This window comes from Clarias gariepinus, chromosome 25 (genome assembly GCF_024256425.1).
Source record: "Clarias gariepinus isolate MV-2021 ecotype Netherlands chromosome 25, CGAR_prim_01v2, whole genome shotgun sequence".
NCBI classification, from domain to species: Eukaryota; Metazoa; Chordata; class Actinopteri; order Siluriformes; family Clariidae; genus Clarias; species Clarias gariepinus.
Genome location: NC_071124.1, coordinates 15899386 through 15924434, shown reverse-complemented (window position 1 = coordinate 15924434; position 25049 = coordinate 15899386). Strand labels below are relative to the sequence as shown.

The window sequence follows — 25049 nt, the reverse complement described above, 5'->3', positions numbered from 1 at the left end:
TTCACTCATGAAATAGAGACCACATTGCGCAACCTAATCAAAGTCAAACAAAATAATAGTATGAACACCTTTTTTTTTTTAAACCAGTATATCTTTTTCTCACCTTTGATATTAATAAGATTTTTTTTTTTAAGGTTTTGCTTTTCATGTTAGCAAGAACCTGAAAACTTTTTTTGTTGGTAATTTATGTTGTTGCATGTATGTAGAACCTTGGTCCTGGAGGAACGTTGTTTCGTTTCATTGTGTACTGAACTGTATATGGTTGGAATGACAATAAAAGCTTACTTGACTTGACTTGACTTTTCTTCCGGTTCTCAGTAGGGATGGAAACACTGAGTGGAATTTCCCTCATAATATTAAAGATGCGAACACAATGACTGCATTCAAAAAACCTCAGAAATTTTATTTATTTATTATTAATTAAGGGTCATTCGAGGTTCAATCCTAAGCTTGGGTTCTCGTCTGTGTAGGTTCCTCACGTTCTCCTTGCATCCATTCCAGTACCAGTGTTCCTGGTGTTGACTCTGCATCCAATGTCCAACAATACAGTCCATAATGAAGATAAATGATTTTAAATGTTAAATGATTACATTACTTTATATAGACAAAAATATATACAAAATGCATTGCTACACAAGTGTTAAGATATGCTATATTGAGGCTTACGTTTTAAGGAACTTTTTAATTAAATTAGTAATAACCGATATTTTATAAATAAAATGAAAGCATAATCTGCTTTTATAAACCACAGAAATCTCACACTCTTAGCAGGTTGTTTAAAGGACATTTTAGTAGCTAATCAGCTAATTAAAGAAATCATTGACATCTATAGATTTTATATAATCAGTCATTCTCATAAAATATAACATTGCAAGCAGATATTTTACTTTTTATGTCAAACTAATTCAAACTTAAATATCTTACTACGATGGCACATTTGTATTTGAAACATGTCTTTAAGACTGCAATTAAAGAAAGCAGGACTAACAGTTACTTACTACATGCAGCTTCATGTATTCATAAGCGGTGGAAAGAGGAAACGGAGGAAAGAAACATGTTGCCATCTAGTGGTTCTGGTGAAAGCTGTGTTTATTCAATATCTAATCTCCAGTTGTCTGGAAGTTACTTCATTTCTCTAACGGCAGCTAACAATAGTGGGGGTTGTAATGCAAATTATAAGTTTATATGAACATATTCAATCTCTACTCATCATTTCTACATCAACAGTTTATATGCGAGACACTCTAACAAGATAATCTAAGAAACTAATTAAAAGATGCTTTAAAAAAAAAAAAAGTCAGGCTAATTGCCATAACTGTACAACCTGAACAAATGAACAAAAACTAAGTGAATATAGTTACAAATAACAATGTGGAAAGTTTCTGTTCTCTTTTACAGTCAAAAAAAAAATGTAGATTAACATATTTGATTTAAATTGAAGCTGGAGGTAAAACCACTAGCTGAGAACTGAGCTGAGAATTTAACAATACCTTCTAAAGAACCCGATCTAAAAAATAATTAAGAATACTCTTAAGGTAGTCATAATTACTTTTATTAATCAGTTACATTACAGCACATACATTCTTCAGCTAAGAAAAGGATACACAAGGAAAAAAAATCATTATGCTTCTTTCACCAATGGAAATGACTACACACATACATGGCTGCAGCTGGAAAATAATAATAATAATAATACAGTAATCATTTTATATATATATTATATGAGGGTTTCTAAATAGTTTTTTTTTTTCAAACATATTAATCATAAAGTTTAGGTTTATTGCCATTTGGTGGTAAGTATCCACACCGAGACTATAGGTTACACATAAAATATGTGTGAATTTAAGATTATTGCGCCATTAGACCAAAAAAAAAAAAAGTTATTTTGTGGGATTCTTGTTCTTTGTTTTTTTTCTTTTAGTTTGATGATCTCAAAAAAGGGGGCTTTACACATGCAAACAAAGGGACAAATGCAAATCTAATTATCTGGGGACAGGGTTGAATTATCCTCTTCTCACTTTAACCAAATAGCAATAAAACTACTGTTCAGTCCCTTAAGAATGGCTTTGATTTAGACAAAACTAGAGCACTAGAGCAAAAACTTACTCTTAGAAAAATAGATTTGTAAGTTCTTCGTAATGTTCTTAAAATGCATTAGGTATAGCTAAACTGCAAGAAATGTTAATGTCATAAATAGATTACAAAAAAAACTGATTGCAATAAGAAATACCAAAAAGAGGAAGGATATCTTAAAAACTAGCAAAGTGTTTTTCTTTTGTGTGTTCATATTCAAAAACTCTTAAGCTTTACCAACACTGCCACTATGAGAAAGTGGAAAGAGGAAAGAGTTGAAGAATGTCAGAAAGTTTGAAAAAGAGAACAGAACTTCCCTTTTCTTATTTCTGAAGAAAACTTGTGAATTAAAAGGTGAGGCACTGACACGATGTGTGAATAGATTGTAGAGTGTGGAAGTAAATAAGTGTCACAGAGAGACAGAGTGAGAATGTGCGCGACAGGACATTTAGGGAAATATATATACAAGATTTATAGTGTTCAGGAAAGCCACAAATGGAAGTCAGAGGAAAACACCATGATGAATAAGCTCAGGTAGAAAGAGAGCGCTAGTTACTCATAAGTTGAAGCGTTATTGTGGAGAATGAAAGATGAAAGCTACATTCATGTAACCGTGTTATTTGCGTGAAATTATTATTTTTTTTTATTTGCCTTTTATTAATATTGTTTGGTTTTTTTTTAAGTAAAGTGGTGTGTAGTGGCCGGGCGAGTTTTATTTTATATATCTCAAGGTTGCCTTATTGTTGTATTCACAGTAACCCAAGTTATATTGCTTGCTGCCTAAATTTATCGCTCAGCTCATGTCTTGCTAAACACACACCCAGACACAAGATGCTGCTGGCTGGCAATCCGAATGCATTAAGAAAGGGACAAATAAAACTGAAAAAGGGGCCACAAGAGGTGCTTGAGATCAAAAAGCATTTTAAAGAGTCTGTAATAAATCAGTACACACACACACTTAATCCATATAACGGTCTCCACAAGGTCAGACAAAACACCCAATCTGTCCAGCAGAGAGCACACACACACACACACATACAGGAAAGAGCAAAAAATTAAATCCTCTAGCCCAAAACAATAAACTAAACAAGAACCAATCGAAGAAATTGCACTTATGGCAGTCTCCTTGTAGATGCCTCGAGCAAAAAAGAAATAATAACATCATAATACAATAATACGAAGAATTAACGACAATAGAGTTTGTGGTGATTTTCTTTTTTTTTTGCCCTGCTTTACTGGACCCACAAGGTACTGCTTCGAGATGTTGAACCATCCAGGTTTACATGTTAACATTTATCAGCCTACAGAGTGGAAGTTGTTGTTGAAGCAGGCCCTTCAGTTGACACTGGAGTGTTCGTTTGACCTGGACTGAGCTTTGAAACTGCTGGATTTTCAGGCATACTGGGCGGTCAGTTCTTGACTGATGAAGCGGCGCAGGCGCTCCAGGTACTGGCTGTAGAGCTCGATGTCATTGTGGCCGGCTCCCTCCACCCACAGCGGCTCCACGGCCTTGGGGCAGCGCTCAAATAGGGCAAGGCCGTGCGAGAAATCGATCACCTCGTCCTCGGTGCCGTGGATAATCAGCACAGGAGATGTGATCTTTGACACCTTCTCGATGCTGAAAGAAAAGATGGGAGTGTCAGTTAATACAGGACAGAGAAAGTGAAAAACGTCACCAAGATTACTTCACAAAGTGATGTTTGCACGGGGTGTAAAACCGACAATGCTGCAAACCCGCACCCCTGTTTATTTTTTGTGACTTTAAACTTTGTTGCTAACAAATAGTTTATGCATGAAGTCTTGCTCAGTGGATACCGTAGACCTGCACATAAACACCAAGTCTCTTATTTATATATATATATATATAGATTATATATACACACACACACACTGTATATTAATTTAATACAGGCTTCCTTTAATGTAAACGTTATAGAACAGTAATGATTCCTAATCCCATTGTCTTTTGTGACCATACATAGAAATTGTACATGGCCATGCAAAACCTTATATATTTATAAATATTTTACAATGTCTATTTATTAGGGATGGGAATCACCAGGGACCCCCAGATAAGATATTATCATGATGCCTAGATGGCGATATGATTCGTTCCATAATTGTGTATATGCACATACATAAACACACATTAGAAGTGAAATATAACTGCACACTCATACGTGCGTATCAAAAAATTTACAGCGCCATCTGTTGAATTCATATGAACTAAAGATTTTGTGATGAGGGTAAAATTAATAAATTAAGTAAAATTAATTTCAGTAGTTTTTACATGATGCATGCAAAGCAGACAAAATTTCCAAAAAACATTTTGATGTGTTCTATTACTCATCTTATGTCCAATTTATACACACACAAACACACACACACACACACAATAAAAAGCAAATAATTCACTCCTGCCACACAGCAATTGTTTAAATTGTGAATTGTTTAAAGCACACTGCCTTTCTTTGCACAATTATTACTATTTGCACTCTCATCAAAAATACAATTAAACATCAAGGCTGCACTTTATTTCACTTATCAGTATTATTTAATTTAAGCCTTTATTATAGCCAATCTATTGACATTTCACCACCTTACATGCAAATATATATAAATTAAATTAAATAATAATAATAATAATAATAATAATAATAATACTTTAAAAAACCATTTTAAAGTCAGTGTGGTGATAATTGGCAAAATAAAAAAAAACAATCACAATACATCACTGAATTGATTTTTTCCCCAGACCTGCTCGTATACACACAGTTCTGTGCAACAGTGGTCTGTTACATAACGTTTTTCTTACTGACAATGTATTACATAATTCTTTTTTTATTAAAAAGTTATATACGAGTTAATACAAAAACTATATTATATATATATATTATATATATATATATATACACACACACACACACACACACATATATACACATTTTATACATATATACATATATATATATATATATATATATATATATAATTATATATATATACATATATATATATATATATATATATATATATATATATATATATATATATATATATAATTATATAGATATATATCGTTTTTGTATTGACTCAAAGTCATTAAATAAACTCTAACAAATATTTATAGTAAACAAATAACGTGCCTTAGACTGTATAGAGCTGTGTTCATATCTACACTACAGTACCATTATTAATACAATATCAATAAATATTTCTGCACAAGACAGTACAGTGCTTTGGATCATAGACAGACTGCTGATTTTATTCAATTTAATTCTTAGGCAGTGTGATTCCTGATTTCAGTTCATTAGGACTAATGTTTATTGTATTATAGCAACTACATTTCTAACAGGTTTAAAAGTATTAAAAATGATTTAAAGTATCTTATATGCATTGAAATACTGTGTTACCTGTGTTGTTGTTTGTTTATTTTTTTAATGTTATATCCCACGCAAAGTTAGTCTTTTTTTCTCTGCAGCAGACTCTAGTCTAATAGGTTGTGGTATAGCATCAACTGCTAATAAACTTAAAACTAGATGATGTGGAGAGCAGTTTGCATTTTCAGCATAGACTGTGGTGTATCAGTAAGGACTTTATCAAATTTAGAAAATTCAACATTAGAAGGTTTACCTAAATTATTGTGATATATTCAATATTCAATATTGTTGAATCGATTCAGAACCATACCTTATCAAAAAAGCAACACAAAAATCAGTGAAAAATTACATAATTGATTTAATCACACTGCTCTAGTATAAAAGTTAAATTTAAGGCATATCATGTATCAAGAAAATTGTACAGACTTTTCATAACTGGCACTGTTGGGACTTTTGACTCTATGATGGTGCAAAACCAATACGCATGCAGTAGAAACCATACTCAGAATCCTGAATTTTTATCTTTTTTTTTTAGGTTAGTGATTTTGTAGGGCGACACTTGTTCAGTGACGGCAACAAGCAACAGTGATCAGTGAGCCATTGTTTTTACACACTTACACACACACACACAACCCAAGGAGTGTAAAGATGAACCCATAATTATGATTACTGTATGTGTTCTCTTGTTTCAATCTCTGTAGCTGTTTTCATAGTGGAAGCACCTACTTGGGAAAGGCGTCAAAGCAGTAGGTTTTCTTGGTGTCGGGGAAGGCTACTCTCATGCCCGAGGTGAGAGGGGAGTGGAGGACAACGGCAGCGCACTCATAACGTGAAGCCAAATCCACCGTGGGCACTGTGCCAATGCTCTGGCCATACAGGATGATGTTCTCTGGACTTATCCCATATCTGGAGGTAATTTAAAAAAAAAAGTTAGGACATACGGTAGTAGTAACAGTAGTAGCAGAAAGACTAATAATAATAAAAAGGGAAGTTCAAGTCAAACCAGGATTTATGATGAAATTACTTGTAAATGAGGGCTTAAAACTGACCGACATTTACAGAAGATTTTATGTGCAGTACAGTGATGAGACTCTAGGCTACAGTAAAACATATGAATGGTGCAAACATTTAAAATAACTGTGCTCTGTAATTCTGACCAATTGAAAGCCCCGTTTTGAGTTGAACACCCATCATAGTAGTAGTAGTTGTAGTAGAAGTAAAAAAAAAAAATATTATATCAAAACCCAACTGGTGGATAATCATTTCCCAGTTTCACTGCTTAACTTTTGTAGAAAAACTTCTGTTTTACAACTTTTCAAAAATGTTCTGATAAAAAATAAAATAAAAAAAAACGGATAAAAGGTAGTATATGACATCTGGTAGAGTTACGAACATCTGCTATAATTCAATTTAAATGTGAATCAGGATAAAGAGTTTAAAGTCACTAGACCATATTCAGAGGTGGGTAGTAACGAGTTAAATTTACTCCATTACATTTACTTGAGTAACTTTTTGGAAAAAAAATTACTTCTATGAGTAGTTTTACTGCACTTGAGAAGATTTGTGAAGAAGAAACGCTACTTTTACTCCACTACATTTGGGTACACTTGACTCGTTTCACCAATCAGACGCAGCAACAATAATCACATGACTCCACCATAGTGGAGAAAAAAAACTTCAGCCGGTTTTCTATAAATTCATCCTACCCCTAAATTCCGTCCTACATACGCTCACTTGTGCACGCGCAAATAGACGTTTCCGCTTCTTTCTCTAATTTTGCGGAATGCCCATAAATCCACGCTGCTACTAGAGAGATCTGGCTGTTAATGTACAATCTTGCGGTAAGTATAGAATACTTTTTTTCCATGTTTGTGTGATTGTGACATGTTAACTTTAATTGTACCATATAATGTTATTTGAACATTATATTCAATGTTCAAATATCATTGTTCTTTTGCAAGTGAAACATGCTTTTTATATGATGTCATACGTATATTTATATATACATGTATATATAAATACACTAAAATATAATTATAATTTCTAAAATAAAATAAATCTGACATTAAGATTAAAACAGTTACTCAGTAATTTTTTTCACCAAATTCCTTTTTTTTATTTTACTTGAGTAATATTTTGGATGACTACTTTTTACTTCTACTTAAGTAAAATTATTTTAAAGGACAGCTACTCTTACTTTTTTGACTACTCTACCCACCTCTGACCATATTTACCTCCTTCACAACAAGTGATGTAAACTTTTAACCTCATATAAATTTGATTCATTCAATAACAACATTTTAGCATCAACTATTTAGGCTTGTGACGAATTTGAGTCTAACTTCACTTAAGTATTGAATTTAATTAGTCTGTTCCAAGTACTATTTATTTACATTTACATGTATTTGAGGTAAACCAGAACAAAATATAGTAGTCCAGTACAACAGGTATACAGGACTGTGCTCTAATCACACACACATTTTATATTAGTGCTGTAAACCGATTAAAAAATTTTATCTAGTTAATCACAGTCAAAGTCTCAATTTTAAAATACTCAGATTAACTTTTATTATAAATGCGCATTGTTGAAATAAATAAAATCATAAATAACTGGTTATAGGAAACAGATAATGCAGTTTTATAAAATCTTAATCATAATTATAAAGCTGATTGGTGTGGATAATGTAGCGTAACGTAATGCAATACATCGATCGGCCATAACGTTATGACTACCCACTTTATATTAAGTATTGTTACTTACGTTTTTTGACTGGCTGTCGTCCCAACTTTTCTCTACTGTGGGACATTTAACTCTTTTCTACACAGCTCCCACTATTAAGGTTTATCTATCAGGGTGATTTGGAGGTCTGATGTAAAACTGTATGTTTAACTTTAGTAAGAACGATTCCTGAATAACCAAATCTTCCCTCACTGAATGACTTCTGCTCACCTGGTGCGGAGTGCGTGCCATGCAGCGTCTATGTCAGCGTAGAGGTTTTTCTCAGACGGCTTCCCTGTGCTGGCTCCATAACCCGAGTAGTCGTAAGAGAAGATGTTGCAGTTGATGCGTGTGCCAAGGCCGATGTAGAAGCTACTCATCTGACCCAGATCCACAGCATTACCATGGGAGAACAGCACTGTGTACCTGCAACGATGAACATGAGCAATCCTTAAAGGAACAGAAACGCTTTAGCATCTATATGAATATAAAGATTTTTTTAGATAGAATGCTCTTTAATAATTATGATTTATAAGATTTATAATTAAGTTTATAAGATTTATCCATGCTATAAAATAGAGGTTTCTAAAACAAACTTCAGACATTAAATGCCGTTTTTTGCAATTATAATGATTAATAATAAATCACACATTTTAAAAAGTCTTGAACAATTATAATAATGACTACAACCATTATTATGGGTACTATAATTAAATAAACAGCAGCATATTTATTCAGGAACATAAATAAATTAAATTGCTGTAACAAAAAAATGTTACTCTTGTTTATGTAAAAAAATAATTATATGCTTTTCAATACACGTTGTGTGTCTTTGCAAATCTTTCGTATTCACTCATTGAAAATGTTTTTGGCTGAGCTGCGTGCCACGAATGCACTTTCACAACAGAAGTGAACTGTTGTCCTCGTAGAGCTTCTGATGAAGGACCAGTGGAGCAAACAGGTTTATATATATCCTATAGGTATATAAATATATGGTGTGCCGACATGCATTGTCATGTAAGATCATGACACCCTTAGATATCAGTCCTCTGCATTTAATCCAAAGATTAGTCTTCAGCTCTGAGCGTCTCACTGTAATTAGCGCTGTAGACTGTCAAACCTTTTTTATGATAATGTTTCAATTCTGGCTCTTAAGAATCCCAGAAAGATTGTACTTTTTCTTGGTCAGCGATTGAGATGTTTCCGTTCCATACTCTGATGTTTCCTCTCAGGCTTGTAGTGATTCCATGTCTCGTCACCAGTAATGATTCTCTTTAAGAAACTTGCACCTTTATTAGAGTATAGCCCACATTTTGTTTGCGGATATTCAAACGCTTCTGTTTTTGTTCTTCCGTGAGTTGTTTCGGCACCAGATACATCCTCAGACCACACAAAAAAAACAAAATTAATAAAAATCACTACACGCTGCTCTTCTTTCATGCAAGTAACAAGTGGGGCATCCCTTTCTGCTTGCACTGTGGTTGCAAATGAACTGATGCAACACGTTCACACCTGCACAGCAGTGGCTGAGGAGACAGTAGCCTTGAACAGAAAGTGCTGAGAAGACCAACAGAATTTTTAATCTAACTGGAATGCGGATAATTTTTTACTTAAATTTATACCTGGCTGTCGGGGCACAGCGGATGTACATGCATCCTACTTTGTTCCCACGACTGGAACGAGTCAGGAAGACTTCTGTCCTGTCAAGCTCTCTTTGGGAGTACTGGAACTCGGCTCGCTCTGACAGATGGAGTTTCCATCTGCCCTCTCCACCTCTGTCTCCTCCACCTCCTCCTCTCCGACTAAGGCGAGACCGCAGGCCCGATGCGCTCTGGTTTGATGTTATGGTCGTGGGTGAGTCAAGTTCAGGCAGTAAAGTGTAAGTGGGCTCCGGGGGAAGGAAGGCCAGTTTTGCTGCGATCCGACTCGGGCAAGGAGGGCAACAAAAAAGGCCACACAACTCGCTCACCGACAATCCGTTCATCTTTCCAGCACCAAGTAAGAGAAAAGCCGGGAAGAACCTGGGAACAAGACAGACAGACAGACGAAGATTAGCCAACATAAATTATTTAAAACTAAAACATAAAATATGACCACCAAACAATGTGTCCCATATTGGAATTATACAAATTGAGATATGCTGTGTAGTACTCACATAAATAGCTAACAAGACAGAACAACTTTAAATATCTTCCATGTAATAATTACAGAACAATTAGCTGAGTTTTTTTGTGTACTTGCAACCTCCATATAAAAAATTATAAGCTTAAAATCTTAATTTAGGGGCATAACAAAAGTCTTTTACGGCACAGTCCATAGATGTTGGAAGTGGGGGCACCCGTCCCTCGCACCTGCACCCTTATTGTCTTTCCTGATTTTTATTTCTTTCCACAATGCTGAAGGCGTCCAACATTGGCAATCTCCTGGACAGTCAACATCCATATTGAAATGTGTCTGCTTCTTATGCTCTGTAAATCCTTCATAATGGCTCTTATATGAGGTGCTGTTTGTTAATTGTTGATTTTTAAAGCTGTTAACTCTAAATAAACTTCTCCTCTGGTAAGTTTTGCTCTTGCTTTCCTGAGATGGTTTACATGAAAGCCAGTTTCATCGTGGTGCTTGATGGCTTTTGTAAATGCACTTTTAGAGCTATTCCAGAACAGCCGACCTTCATGTCTTAAAATAACAACTGACTGCTTACCTAATGCCATATGTGTTATTTCATATTTTTAAAATCGGTGTTCAGACTTTTGACTAGTGGTGTAGACCTGAAGTTGCAAAATAAATAACATATTCCTAATATTATTAAGTATGTAGTTCTGGGACATCCTTTAACAACCTCACAAACACGAGTGTTCTATTGCTTTCATACAACAGCTCTACTACTAAAAAAAAAGTGTTTTTATTTGTGTATTTACAATTTGTTTCTTTAATCTCAGCTCAAAAAATTTTTCATACAGAGATTAGGATCAAACATTGATAAGCAGTGAACACTCCCTATTGAAGCTAATTGAGAGACTTCTTAATTTGCAGACTAAAGTGAAGGCAATGTTTCATCTGAAGTCGTAAATTCTTTCTAATCTATTAACGGACTCAAACATTGTCAAATGTAACATGTGAAAGTCGCTGCCTGTAGTCCAGCTAACTCGCACTAAATGACTGGAATGTTGATGTCCTATGATTCAATGGTTGAAATTTATCCAACACGATGTGAGTCTGACTGGGATTGTCCCAAAATATTTAAACACTCATAGAAAAACCCTGCCTAGTCCAGTCAGGAATATTAAAAAAAAAAAAGAAAAGAAAAAAAAAAGGCGCAGCAGTAATGAGCACTTTTATCATTCTGAGATCACAAGTTCAGGGTTGCACTTTAGCGGTGTCATCCTTCACAACGTTAGTCAGTCATGGGTGTCCGTGAGCACATGCATGCCCTCAGAGTGTGTTAGGCCGCTCCCTATAGTGCATGAGCAAGCGGTTTGGAAAGATGCGGTTGGTTGGCCTCACATCCCTTAGCCTTCGCGCTCCCTGGTTGGAGGTTGTAGCCTTGATGTGAGAGTGCTCTAATAACAGATGTAAAAAGTTTTTGTGTACTTTTGTAAAATAGTTTCTAAAATCTGTAATTTTACTTTTACTTAAGTAGGGCTGCAACAACTAATCGATAAAATCGATAATTATCGATAATGAAATTCGTTGTCAACGAATGCCGTTATCGATTAGTTGGGCTGCTCACGTCACTGAGGAGCGCAACCACAAGATGCACAAATACACACAGCCGCTCGCGCAATGGATGTTACAGGAGCAGGATAAAGCGGGCGCCCCGAGTCCTCCAAGGTTTGATAGCAATTCACTTTAAACGGCTCTTTAAAGTTACTTTAAAGTTTAAGTGCTTTTGTTTAAACTGTTTGCTAACTTCAGGACAGTCGCGCTAGATCTGTTCACATGCTACTCGCTAGCATCACATTGCGCAATCACCTTATGAGCAATAGTGATTAGTTAAATGGCGCTATTTTAGATTAGCTTAATTTACACGGTGCGAATAACAGTAGAATATTACATTTAGTAATTGTTGTGGTTTTCAGCGAATGCAAATAACAGTACATTTGTGACTATTAGCTTTTTGCATTTCTACAGTTTTTTTTATAGTCCACTACAAAATTAACTTGTAATTTACATTATTTTATTATACAAAATTACATTATTTTAGCTGTTCATATCTTATTAACTGAATATATCAGTGTATTTTTTAAACTATAGTATATATTTATACTGTATATATTATATACTACATTTCATTTAAGGTTTAAAATGTCAAGATTAAAGATTATTAAACTCTATATGTGGCTTTCGCATTTTTAAAAGTTTCTTTTTATACATAAATAATACCCTGATTTATGTTTTTTTAAATAGTTATAAGCAAAATATCAAATTAAAGAAGTGGTTAGGTTTTATCCGATTAATCGAAAACATAATCGCCCAACGAATCGATTATCAAAATAATCGTTAGTTGCAGCCCTATACTTAAGTATGTTTTGTTTGAAGTATTGTACTTCGCTACATCTTAAATTATATTTGCTACAGAGTAAAAAAATAAATGAATGAAAATAAAAAAATATTGAAAATGATGCAATAGGGAAGGGGAAAAAAAAAATTGCACCTGGGAAACCACTGCACTGATTGATTGATGGGTGGGGAGAACAAATGCACTAAATTCACAAGAACGATGGAGACGGACAAAACAGGTGCCAGTGATGCAGACTTAACTGAAAGCTGATTAACGGCCACTACTATGTTGTATACCACATTATGTATGTAGAGTATCTTGCCCTTTTTTGTCGCCCCTCCCCCAGTGTGTGCGCTGCGAAGGTGTGTGTGTGAGAAGGAGAGATCGGAGTAGGAGCTTAGATCTGCTGCTCACTCCCGAAACGCCCTATGCATTTACCCTTTTTTTTTTACTTTGACTTTGACTATGTTTTGTTTTATAATTTCGTGATGATGAAAGACGACGATAAAGGTTTTGTGCTGAACGTTATTCTTGGCTCTGAGCTCTTTTTCCCCTTTGGCTATCCGGCCTAAAGCGCCACACCGCATTTAAGCAACCAGTTGGATTTCAAGCACAAGAAAGGCAACAGCTTTATTATGCAAAGGTGTTCCTTCAATTAAAAACAACTAGTTTGAGATTTATATCCGCTTGTCTTTTTTGAACTACACTCCGCCATCCAACCCCCGCTGTAAAAAAAAAAAAAAAAAAAAAAGGAACTCTGTAACTTTTACCCAGAGTAAAATCCTAATGAGCTACTTTTTACTTGAGTAGATTTTTATAATGGTAACTTAAATAAAAAAAATTTTTTTTTTTTTTTACTAAAGTAACAGTACTCTTTCCACCTCTGTCTAATAATAACAAGAACTGCTTAGGACTAAATTCGGTAAAAAAAGAATTATTAAATAAATAGTTTGAACAGACCTAACTAGACCTGAAAAAAACTATTTTTTGGCTAGCAGGTGCTTTTAGTATTCCAAGAAAACACAACCCAAACTCACAGACGTTACCATCACTACTGCTGTCTTGTGCCTGAAAGCACACAGTCAAAAAAGAAGCTTGTAGGACAAAGAAAAATTATGTTCCTTTATATGAGGGAGTACAGGATGCTGAGGAGATGCTACATGCTGATTTTCTTTAGTCAGATGCATTAACTGTTTTATGATGTGTACAGTTTGAGAAACAAACTCTATATGTCATAAAATCACTTACAGATCCTGAGTAATAGTGACTCATCACCAGAGTTTCTGTGTTTCAGGAGCTTTTTTCATATGCAGGAGCTTTTTTTTATATGCAGTGCTCTTCATTCCAATTATAGTTCCAATGATGCTAGACGAAATTCAAGCTCTACATTTTGTAGGTTTCTCTCTGAAATAAATTCTAACTTACTGTTATAAACAAAACTTCTAAACAATTTTGTTTTGAGAATTGTTTCTGAGTCATGAGAGCAATTTAACAAAAAATCCTGGGATGATCACCGTTTGATTTTTTTTTTTGTCATTGTAAAGGTGTAAAACACTTTGTGTAGTAAACTTGAATCTCAAGCTGTAAAACAATGTGCCGCATTGTTATTTGGATTAGATATATTCTTTTATCGCTTATTTTAATATACACTCACTAGCCACTTCATTAGGTATACCTGTTCAGCTGCTAATTAACGCAAGTATCTTATCAGTCAATCACATGGCAGCAACTCTATGCATTCAGGCTTGTAGACAAGACAATCTGACAAAGTTCAAACTGAGCATCTGATTGTTGGTGCAAGACAGGCTGGTCTGCGTATTTGCAAACTAATAATCTACTGGAATTTTCATGGACAACCTCTGTAGGGTTTACAGTGAATTATCTAAACGAAATTTTTAAAAATCAGTAAACAAATTTGCATGAAAGTCTGCATGAAAAGGCCTTGTTGATGCCAGACTGGTTCAAGCTGATAGAAAGGCAAAATTAATTCAAATAGCATCTAGTCACAACTTAGTAACAATCTAGTATGCACTACCACAGAAGATTAAGGCTACAATTCACACAGTATCACCAAAATTAGACAACAGAAGATTCAATTCAAGATTGCTGAAACCAAAAAGTACTAGCAAGTTGTACCTAGTCAAGTGACTGGTAAGCCTACATTTACTTTGTATTTATGCTGTCTTACTGTATAAATAACCATTTGACATTGAAATGTGTGAAACTTACTGCCTGTAGTCCAGCTAACTCGCTTTGAATGACTGGAATGTTCTATGATTCAATAGTTGAAGTTTATCCAACGCAACGTGAGTCTGAGTGGGGCTGTGCCAGGATATCCTTACTCATGGAATGTTCCTGCCTTGTCCAATCAGGAATTAATAAATCATGCCAGGGAAGCCTAGAGAGAAGTGATTGCCCTCTAGCGAAGGAGCAAATAGCTCTTTTCTCCAAGTGTGTTACGCCGCTCCCTACAGTATGTGAACAAGCAGTTGAAAAAGGTGTGGTTGGCTGGCATCACGATTTGAAGGAAACAGCCTTCGCTCCCCTTGGTGGGTGGTTGTAGCCTGATGGGAGAGTGTCCTTAAGATGGGTGGGAATTAACTACGAATGAATTATACCCATCATTACATGTCCGTGTCAACTGAATCCCACCAAAGAAACATCTGGCATATTTACTCTAAGTATTAAACATGTACCAAACTTTCAGTTCAGTATAGCGCACAATGTTTACAAAGCCCCGTCCCCTGCCTCTACTGAGGCCCATTGATTGACAGGAAGCGCATCCAACCAAACATTCCAGACCGGAATCACTTTTTTAAACAGGTTTCAGCAACTTAAAACACTTTTGTTAAAGCTTATAAAAAATAAGTCATATTGTAGATATCTTCAATGTTGCTTGTACAAGCAATAAACAAAAAAAATCTTATAATAAACAACCACTTCTTTCTTATATTAGAATATTAAATAAACCAGGATTTAACATAATTCATTGTGCGATTCAACATAACTAAAACATACAACTTAATATTGTGGAAAAGACGACAAAAGTCGACCCCTTAAGATGTTGAAAACAACATGACAAGCTTTATGACATTTTTATCCCCCAAAAAACTGTTACAGGGCTAATACTTCTATTGGTAGCCTTAAAATACTTGCTTTATACCTTACCATACCTCTAAAACTTACTATACCCTTTAAAATCTTAATCTTAACCATTGTATTAACCCGTTTTATAAGTAGTTAACCCAAGCGAGACTTTAAACAACAGTTTTCGTTAAAGAGACAGCAAAAACAAGCAGGCTAGGTTACATTAGCGAGCTTCCTGTCTCCTAGCGGCACCGCAGAACTTAGCCTTTATCTCTCGGTGTATTATTAGACAAAATTGTCGATATAAATGTATTATTAAAACGTACTACAAGCGTGGTTAGAACAATTTGTCAATATTTAATCAATCTTAAAAGTGTAAACTTGCGGTTTCGTTATTTTACCATCAAAATACCAAATATGCTAGCTCTCCAAGCTACAGGCTGCGTCTCAAATTACTCGACTCTTCTAATAAGAGTGCACTACATAGGCTGTGTAATAATGTTAATGTTCCGCACTACATGACCAATAGGCAGGGATTTGGGATTGAACCAAAAGGAGTTTCGCTAAAACTTGACTAGTTCGGCATTGACTGCTATAGTTAAACATAGACAACCGATAGGGGAAAAAAACAACTTACCAACAACTAGCAGAATCTCAGAGAGGTCTTTATTTTTCTATACATGCCAAAACACTAAACAATCTATTCCCTGTGTAACTAAAAATCATCTTAGGGATTAACTGCAGATACTCATCCGGTTTCAATAGCTGTTTTGCTAACCGTAACGACAAGCTACACATAGTGTGAAGGCTGAGATTTCATGTTTGACGTGTTTACGACTCGTCTTTTTCCAAAATAAAAGCAGTGTGCCATTTTGTATGCAAATACTCAAAAACTATCTCATTCCAAATTAGCTCATTTCCTTTCTAAACAAAAACTGCCTATAATAAATAATAAATGCTGTTATCAATATTTTCCTTGTATTCTTGTCCATAGCCGCCCTTCTATGGGACTTTAATCTTCATTAAAGTCACTCAAGAAGGCATGTTTAGTTACATTTGCATGGCCACACAAAGATAGATTAACATAATTAAATTTTTATTATTCTGTAAAAAGTTTAATATATGCTCATATCTACTAATGAATTCTACAAGTCTCTATATACTAAAATATTCAACTTTTATTGAATAAAACAGTTCAGATGATGTTGGTGCCTTACAGCTCCAAATGTCTCCAAACCTCCATACCATCCAACTATCTAGGAACGTCCTCACGCACATTCACACACTCCGGGCAATTTAGGAACGCCAATTAGCCTAATCTGCATGTGTTTGGACTGTGGGAGGAAACTGGAGTAGCTTGAGAAACTCCCACCAGATCATGGACACAGACCCTGAAGCTCCGAAGATGATTTTAAGTTGAATATTTTAAGTTTCTTCCAAATCGCCTCAGTGTTGTTATATTTACGTGTAAGGCGAACCTAGGTCTTAAGCATAAATAAAACCGCTAACCTTTTATCAAGGTGTGTGGGTCAAGTGATTGTAAACACTAGCTTTCCATTTCACGCTTTTTGGGATGTAAGGTGATGTTCTAAAGTGGAATAAGTTGAAATATAAAGGTAAAATTATGAAATTTACAATAATGGTTAACACCTGGTCCTGTAAATTTTGTTGTTTTGCAGCCTGAAATGAAGATAGACTAAAATATTTAGCTTTTATGGAATAAAACTCTTCAGACGCTATATATGATTGTGGTGCCTTACAGCTCTAAATGTCTGGGGTTTGGATATCTAAGTAATTAGACATAAGGCATTCCAAGAGTGGTGATAATAGACAGCACAGGGACTTTTAACTATATATCACTTTGTGTTACAGGACAGTACAGTCCGCCATACTAAGAAGAGAGCAACAGCTTGCCAAAACCCACATTTAAAACAAGTTACAGAAGCACTTTCAGCAAGAAAACTTATCTGTAAGTTTAATTTCATTTTAAGCAAAGCTAAGTAGCTTCTAACACAAGTCTGAATCCCAAATCCATTTGTAATCCCTGGTCAATGGCACTACTTGGTGTGTGGATAAGTGATTGACACCCTGGTACACGAGGATTCAAACCTGGAAGCTGATATTCTAATCCAGTATAAGCAAAGATATAAAAAGAAACATTAAACAAGTTTTCCAGGACTGTCCATGACCGCCATGGTTTATTTTCTTCACCTTTTGGCTGCAAGAAGTTAAAAGTACTTTTTCACCCCTGTTAATTACACCAACTTTCAGGTGCTAACTGTTGGTCACCAGCGCCGACAGATGTGGTTAGTTATTTCCACCAGTCTTTTGATCTAGGATAAGAGTTTGCAGAGTAAATTAACTGGTAAAATAAACAAACAAATTATAATCTGTTGATAATAAATAGTGTTTGTAGAACTGTTGTATAAAAGCAATATCACGCTCAAGGTTATTACCCTGTCTACAACCGCATGCTAAATATTGACTATTAAAAAAATCTTTGAATTCTAACAAGTGACATGATAAGGTGCATTCAGTTTTTTTTTTATTATTATTAGGTTGAAGTTTGGATTTAAATAAGCAAATAGTTTTTAAATGGCTAATTACTAGCTATAGAAGTGTTTCAGCGGAAAGCTTTTAACTCGAACTAATGCACTGAGTAGCTTCTCATTTCTTAAATAATCATGTTATGTCAAAGACAGATCCCATGCTTGTGGAAAATGTATTTCTGTGTTTCAAAGGGCTCAAACTATTGACCTGATTCAAGCTACAGAAAAACAACAGAAGCGGTCAAAATTTCTGGAATTAATTTCTGGGAATTTCTGGATTGAGAACACTTCGAAGCATTATTTAAACCGTGAAGGAACCATGAACTTTCTGAAATGACTCCTTAAACCCTTGGAAAAGTAACTAAGGATTGGGACTAAACAGCCGTGTGGCCATAAGAAATCCACTTTTTAAGATAAGTTAGTGTTACTATACAGGAAAAAAGCCTTAATTTTGCTATTGAGCATAAAGATTGAACTTTGGAGCAGTGATAAAGGGTCTTGTGGTTTGATGATCTAGATTTACCGTAGCCCAGCAGGATGACTGCATTAGGGTAAGAAGGGAAGCGCTAGAGGAGATGCACCCTTCATGCGTAGTGCCCACTCTACAAGCCTCTTGAGGTAGTGTTATGATCTTTGTTTGCTTCAGTTGTTCAGGTCTAGACTCCATAATAAAATTTTGTCAGCTGTTGGCCTGAATGTACTTAATGATCAGGTTTTCACATTTTAATACGTTTTTCTTTCCTGCTGGCACAGGCATATTGAAAACAAGAATTACAAGATTTATCAGCCTTAATTTTCACACATAATGACCACCACAGAAAGTTACTCAGATGTATTGAAAAAGGCTATATGGAATCAATACAATATCATCAATACAAGATCTTAGGCAAAAATTAATGCAGTTTCGGGTGGAGATAAATTATTTAAATATTAATTGGTATGTGAGATTTCTATTTATTTATTGCTTGATCTTGGCCGGGTAGATTATAAAACCTTGCAGCTGTGTACTGCACTATACCACCTTTTTGCCCAACAGATTTGAGAACACAAGGGGAAGTTTATTATGTGGCAATTTGAGGTGACAGCACAGCAATTAGCAAACTATTGTTTGCCCAAATTGCATCTGGTTTAGCCCTAAATTCCTCCAGCCTCTCTTTACTGTAAAAACTCTAAATGCAAAAACACGCCTAGACTAGAACACCAAAATGTTAGCGCAGGAAGGAGAGCTCTTTGACAGGCAAGTAGAGACGCAGCCTTATCCTGATTATGTGAATGATTGTAGTCAAACTCTTTTCCTCTGTTTACAAAGCAAAGGAATTCACAGAGATCAGACAGAGATCAGCCTTTGTAGCAGCTATTTTCCTGTCATTTGCCAAATTATGAAAAGAATATTAAAAACTTTATCTATCCATTGTCTATACTGTATTCATTAACTCAGAGAACTCAGGGCACAAAGCAGGGTACACCCTGGATGGGGAGCCAACCCTTTACATGGAACAGACATGCCAAATAATTCACTACAGGTGATTTGGAAATGCCAACAAGCCTGCAAGGCATGTCTTTGGGCTGTTGGGGGAAACTGGAGTGCCTGGAGGAAACTCATTAAACACATGGAGGACATGCAGACTTCACAAACACAGACCAGAGGTGAAATTCGAACCCCAGCCCTGGAGGTGTGAGGCGAATGTGCCAACCACTAATCCACCAGAGTAAAACTGCATTTTTAATCTGAGTCTTGTGAATCCACAAGGCGGCTGCTTTTATAAAGAGGAATAGTGGCTACAAATCAATATTGACCCATACATTTCTTTTCTTACCTTTTAAGGGACCTGGGTTCTGGCAAATTTCTTAGCTGGGACAAATACAGTAACAAACTTTAATAAAACTAGAAGATGTACCTTTAAGTTACAACACACAGCTGGGTAAACCACAGCATCAAGCAACACACATATTTTGAAGTTTTACGTACTACTTGCATAGAATCATTGTGTAACATGAGTTTCTTTTCTCTGTGGGTTAATCTCAATAATATATTTGGGTACCAAGTCAACAACAGCTTTTTAAGATAGCTACCTGCATTAGCTTGTCTACCTGCATTAGCTTGTTCTGTGCTATATAATGACCCTACAGCATTTTGTTTGTGAATCATTAAATAATTCCAGGTATAACTTCAGAAATTCTACATTATCAGTAGAGCAAAACAGCACTAAGACAGCAGTACTAACCTAATCTTCTAAGCTAAAACACAAGGTCTGTCCCTGATCTCTTGAGGACGATCAGCCATGGTACAACAACCCCTGGATTTAGGGATTTGTTGCTCAACGGCCCAACTGTTGCAGCGTGTTGGAGTTTTTGACTAGTAACCCAAAGCCTTAACCACCACAGCCACCGCCATTACACAGCAAGTGATGAAGGCTAACGATTTGGCATCTTGTTACACTGCACAATGAAGATTTTGCTTATTGAACACTGTTTGGTGTACACTATAGCTTTTTGGCTGGCGATCATGAAAATCACATCATGTACCCCTTTTTTCCTGTTTTGTCATGTTTTTCCTTCTATTTATGTGAATTAATTTTGTTCAATCGAACAATTATGAAATGAGGGCAGGTTGGCTTACAGTTCCACTGGTAGTTTGAAGCCTGGACATGCCCGGACATGCCTGGGCTTGCATACATGTATGCAATACATTGTGATAATATAGGCATTATATTATATAGTGTGCACATATTGTTTTCAAATATAGCACTCTCTGTAGCGATGTAGCAAGTAAGCTAGAGGCTGTAGACTTTTTTCAGGACTTTGGTGTCAGTCACTATGACTCGATGTTGTCGGAACAGCCGCGACACATTCTGCTACATTTGCGACAGGTACACACTTACACCTCAGAGACGCTCTTGAAAGCATAAAGAAAGCATATCAACTGTACTTTGGCTGTAAAATTGATGGTCAAGGAATGGGCACCTCATGATTGTTGATCGACATGTGCCGTCACTCTCAGAGCTTGACTGTTATTTCTGTTTGACTAATGTAACTAGTATACATTACTGCATATTCAGCAATGAAAGCCGTGCTACACGACGTCAGTTGGCCAATCCCGAATCCAGTGAAGAACTGGAGCTTGAACAAACCAGACGAAGAAACAGCAATGCAGGTTATTCAGAATAAACAATCTGGTCAGAGACTTAGGTTTATCAAAAGCAAAAGCCATATTGCTGGGTTTGAGATTTCAGAATTGGTGTTTGCTGTCACCATGGACCGAAATTTCTGTTTTTTGAAGCTGACAAGACGATATAACCAACTTCTTTTTTACAGGTAATCACATCTTGTGTTGACATCGAAGGATGACCATGAGCCAGAAGAGTGGTGTCTCTTTATTGATTTAAACTGTTTTGCTACACAATGGCACTGTTTCTCCTTTCAATACCTCTTGGCTATGCTGCACACATAAAATAAATTGACAAGATGCTGCTGAAGCACATCCAGCATAGCAAGTACAAATTGAATATTTCTGGGGATGTACTCCAGAGGTAACAGCTCGAGTATAAAGAAAACTGTTGTTTCCTTTTTGAATTGTGAGTTACATTATTCTAGAAAAATCTTGCCACTCCACCAGGACAGAAAAATGTGATGCATGAATCACTTGCATCCTGCAGGTATATTTTCTGGGACTTTGGTGAACTTTGTGAAAGCAATGAACACTGAAGGTTGCAGATTTTTGTTATTTAAGACAGACGTTCCCAACAATAACTGATGCCAAGATAAAGAGGGCATTTTTGTTGGTCCTCAGATCAGACATATCATGAATGACTCAAATCAGTTCGAAGATCAGAATGGATTGCCTGGAATGCTTTTGAAGAGGTTGTTGACAATTTCCTTGTCAATCACAGAGCTCCAAACTACATGAGCTGGTAGACAATCTTTCCTAAAACACACCAAACAATGAAGTGCAACATGTCACTCAACATTAGTTTCCTCCACTCACACTTGGACTTTTTCCCCTCAAATCTTGGTGCCATCAGTGACGAAAATGGTGAAAGGTTTCATCAGGACATTGCTACAATGGAAAAGCAATATCAGGGCAACTGGAATGCTTGCTGTCTATTGTTAGACACAGAAACAGGGTGACATTGAATACAAGCAAAAACCAGGAGCTAAACACTTTTAATTCTGTAAAATTTTCACAGTATATGAGAAATATGAATGTAATTAAACACGTTATTGCCAATTAATAAATAAATGTTTATTTTTTTACAATTTCTGTGTGATGCAGATTTACCCACACAAACTGAGAATATTCAGAAGTTTAAAAGACCTAAATTCAAGACATTACATGTAAAAATAGCAATGTTGATTTTTGTCCAAATTGCATCCGCGGTAGAACACGTTTTCTCATTAGCCATAAAATACCAAAACTGGAAAAAAAAAACTGAAAAAGTACATACTTTGTTCATTTTTGGTGGCTGCATTATTTTAATCATAGAGAATAGATGCTTTAAATGAATGCTTTTACAGTAATTTCACAGGAGTACAACAAAAATTAAGGTACAGTAACTGATGGTGGTAGAAGTGCCACAGGAAAAAATGTATTTATTTTTCATAGTTTTCACACTTAAACAATCAAACTAATTTCAATATTAAACAAACATAACCAGAGTTAATACAAAATGCAGTTTTAAAGGATGATTTCATTTATTAGTAAAAAAAAAATGAATGAGCTGTAATTAAATGTAAAACATTTGGCAGAAAGCTGAGTTAAATTTCACTTGGCACACTGAGGCCTGATTACTTCCAGACCTGTTGAATCAGGAAACCATTTAAATAGAACCTGTCTGACTAAATGAAGCATGCTAAAAGATCTCACATCATGCCGCGATCTAAAGAAACAAAGGAGAAACACAGTAATTGACATGTATCCGCCTGGAAAGCTATTTCTGAAGTTGAAACAGTGGTGAAGCTTCCCAGGAGTGGCCAGCCTACCAAAAAATGACTCCAAGAGCACAATAATGACTGATCCAGGTATTCTTTTAAATGTTTAAATTCATGTGTCCCTATGATAAATTTCCTTTTATGGATTGTAACCAAATACATTATTCAGGATGAAGATAGATGCAAATACCCAAATACAGATACAAATAAGAGGCACACATATGCAGTGCTGTAAAAAAGGTATTTGTCCCTTCTTGATTTTTACCATTATGGTCTTTTATGTACTATAATGGTAATATTTATATGGTGCCATTTTACCTGTTACGGCTACCAAAGTTTAGCGGGTATTAAATAAGGTACTGCTTATACTATACCATGGCTGTAATATGTACTAATATGCTACAGTATGTTCAAACATACCATATTAGATACCTGCTAAGCTGTACACACCATAGTACTACCATAGTACCTAATAAAGTGCCATAGTACCTATGATATTATTAACCAAAGTATGGTGGTACTTACCATTAGGCATGGAAATCACCAAGGGCCATCCGATACATTATTATTTTAATTGTGCCTAGGTGCTAATTTGAATTGTATTGCATTTCAGTTGGTACCAAAATTTTATATATCCAGATTTTTTATTATTTTTTTAAAGATTTTGTTACAATTCTAAACATATTTATCCTACCACACAGGATGCTGTGCTGCTTGACAATGTGTAAATAATCTTGTAGAGGAATGGCAACATTTTACCACCTTAAATGCATATATGAATAAAAAATATATATTTTTAAATCGATTCTAGAGTCTGTATGGTGATATAGTATGTATAGCCACATAAAAGAATCATGATAGGTAACTGAATTGATTTTTTCCCATCCCAATATATAGTATAGCACTATAGTACCCACTGAAGTGTCATTGCACCTAACCTAATACTACCTAATGTCTGAAGTATCACTGTAATAGTATATTATGATATGAATCATAGATTATCATAGTAAACTATTCTATAGTATAATAAAATTCTATATGGGTAGCCAGAGGTAAAGATAATAGGCTAGTTTGTTTGCATGTGTAGGAAATATAAAACCTGATCAATTTGAAAATGGTGAGGGGAAATATTGCAGACCTGTACACACCCCGTTAAGACTAAATATAAGCTCAAGTATGTGAACTGAGTTTGAAGAACTGTTGAGGAAATGAATTCACAAATCATGCTGACTGTGCTTGTATTACTACCTCAAAATTTTCCCCCAATGTTTAAAATCCAAATACTGCCCTTAGTGCAAGACATGAATGACTCATATCTTCTGGCAATGACTCTTTTTGCGCTGACCAAAATATACCTTCTATGAATTTTTTTCCCCTCCTGTTTTTCTTTTGTAAGTTTAACTCCTTGTGAAAGCGGCCTAATAGGGAGACTGGTGACAATTGTCCATGGCTAAAGTAGGGAGTGGTTCTGGTAGCATGACGGGAAAAAAAAGCTAAAGGTGATTGAATGAAATGTATGATATGTATATGTGTGTGTGTAGGTGGCCCAGACATAGCTCTGTTTGCTTTTAAATATTTATCTTTATTAATTATATTTTTTTATTAATGTTTTTACTACATAGCATATATGATTATATACACAATACAATTTTGTCATTTGTATTATTTTTTTTGTTATGGGATGTCAATGAGTTCCGGGTCAGGGCTTAAAAAAAAACATTGGATAACTTTTAAATGTAAAATAAAAGCTGGAAGGAAGGGGCCTGGTCTTGTAAACTTCAACGCCCACAATGCATTGCGAACTTATTGAC

The 25049-nt window shown here is 35.3% G+C and overlaps 1 protein-coding gene across 1 annotated transcript; it reads right to left on the bottom strand.

The window, feature by feature from the left end:
• Positions 1-2203: 2203 nt before the first annotated feature.
• Positions 2204-16566, bottom strand: abhd17aa (abhydrolase domain containing 17A, depalmitoylase a). The gene is made up of 5 exons (XM_053487143.1): positions 16398-16566; positions 9795-10193; positions 8404-8598; positions 6180-6359; positions 2204-3691 (listed from the first exon to the last, which is right to left on the bottom strand). The coding sequence occupies exons 2-5, from the start codon at positions 10154-10156 to the stop codon at positions 3466-3468; spliced, it is 963 nt and encodes a 320-aa protein (XP_053343118.1). The 5' UTR covers positions 10157-10193; positions 16398-16566; the 3' UTR covers positions 2204-3465.
• Positions 16567-25049: the final 8483 nt, after the last annotated feature.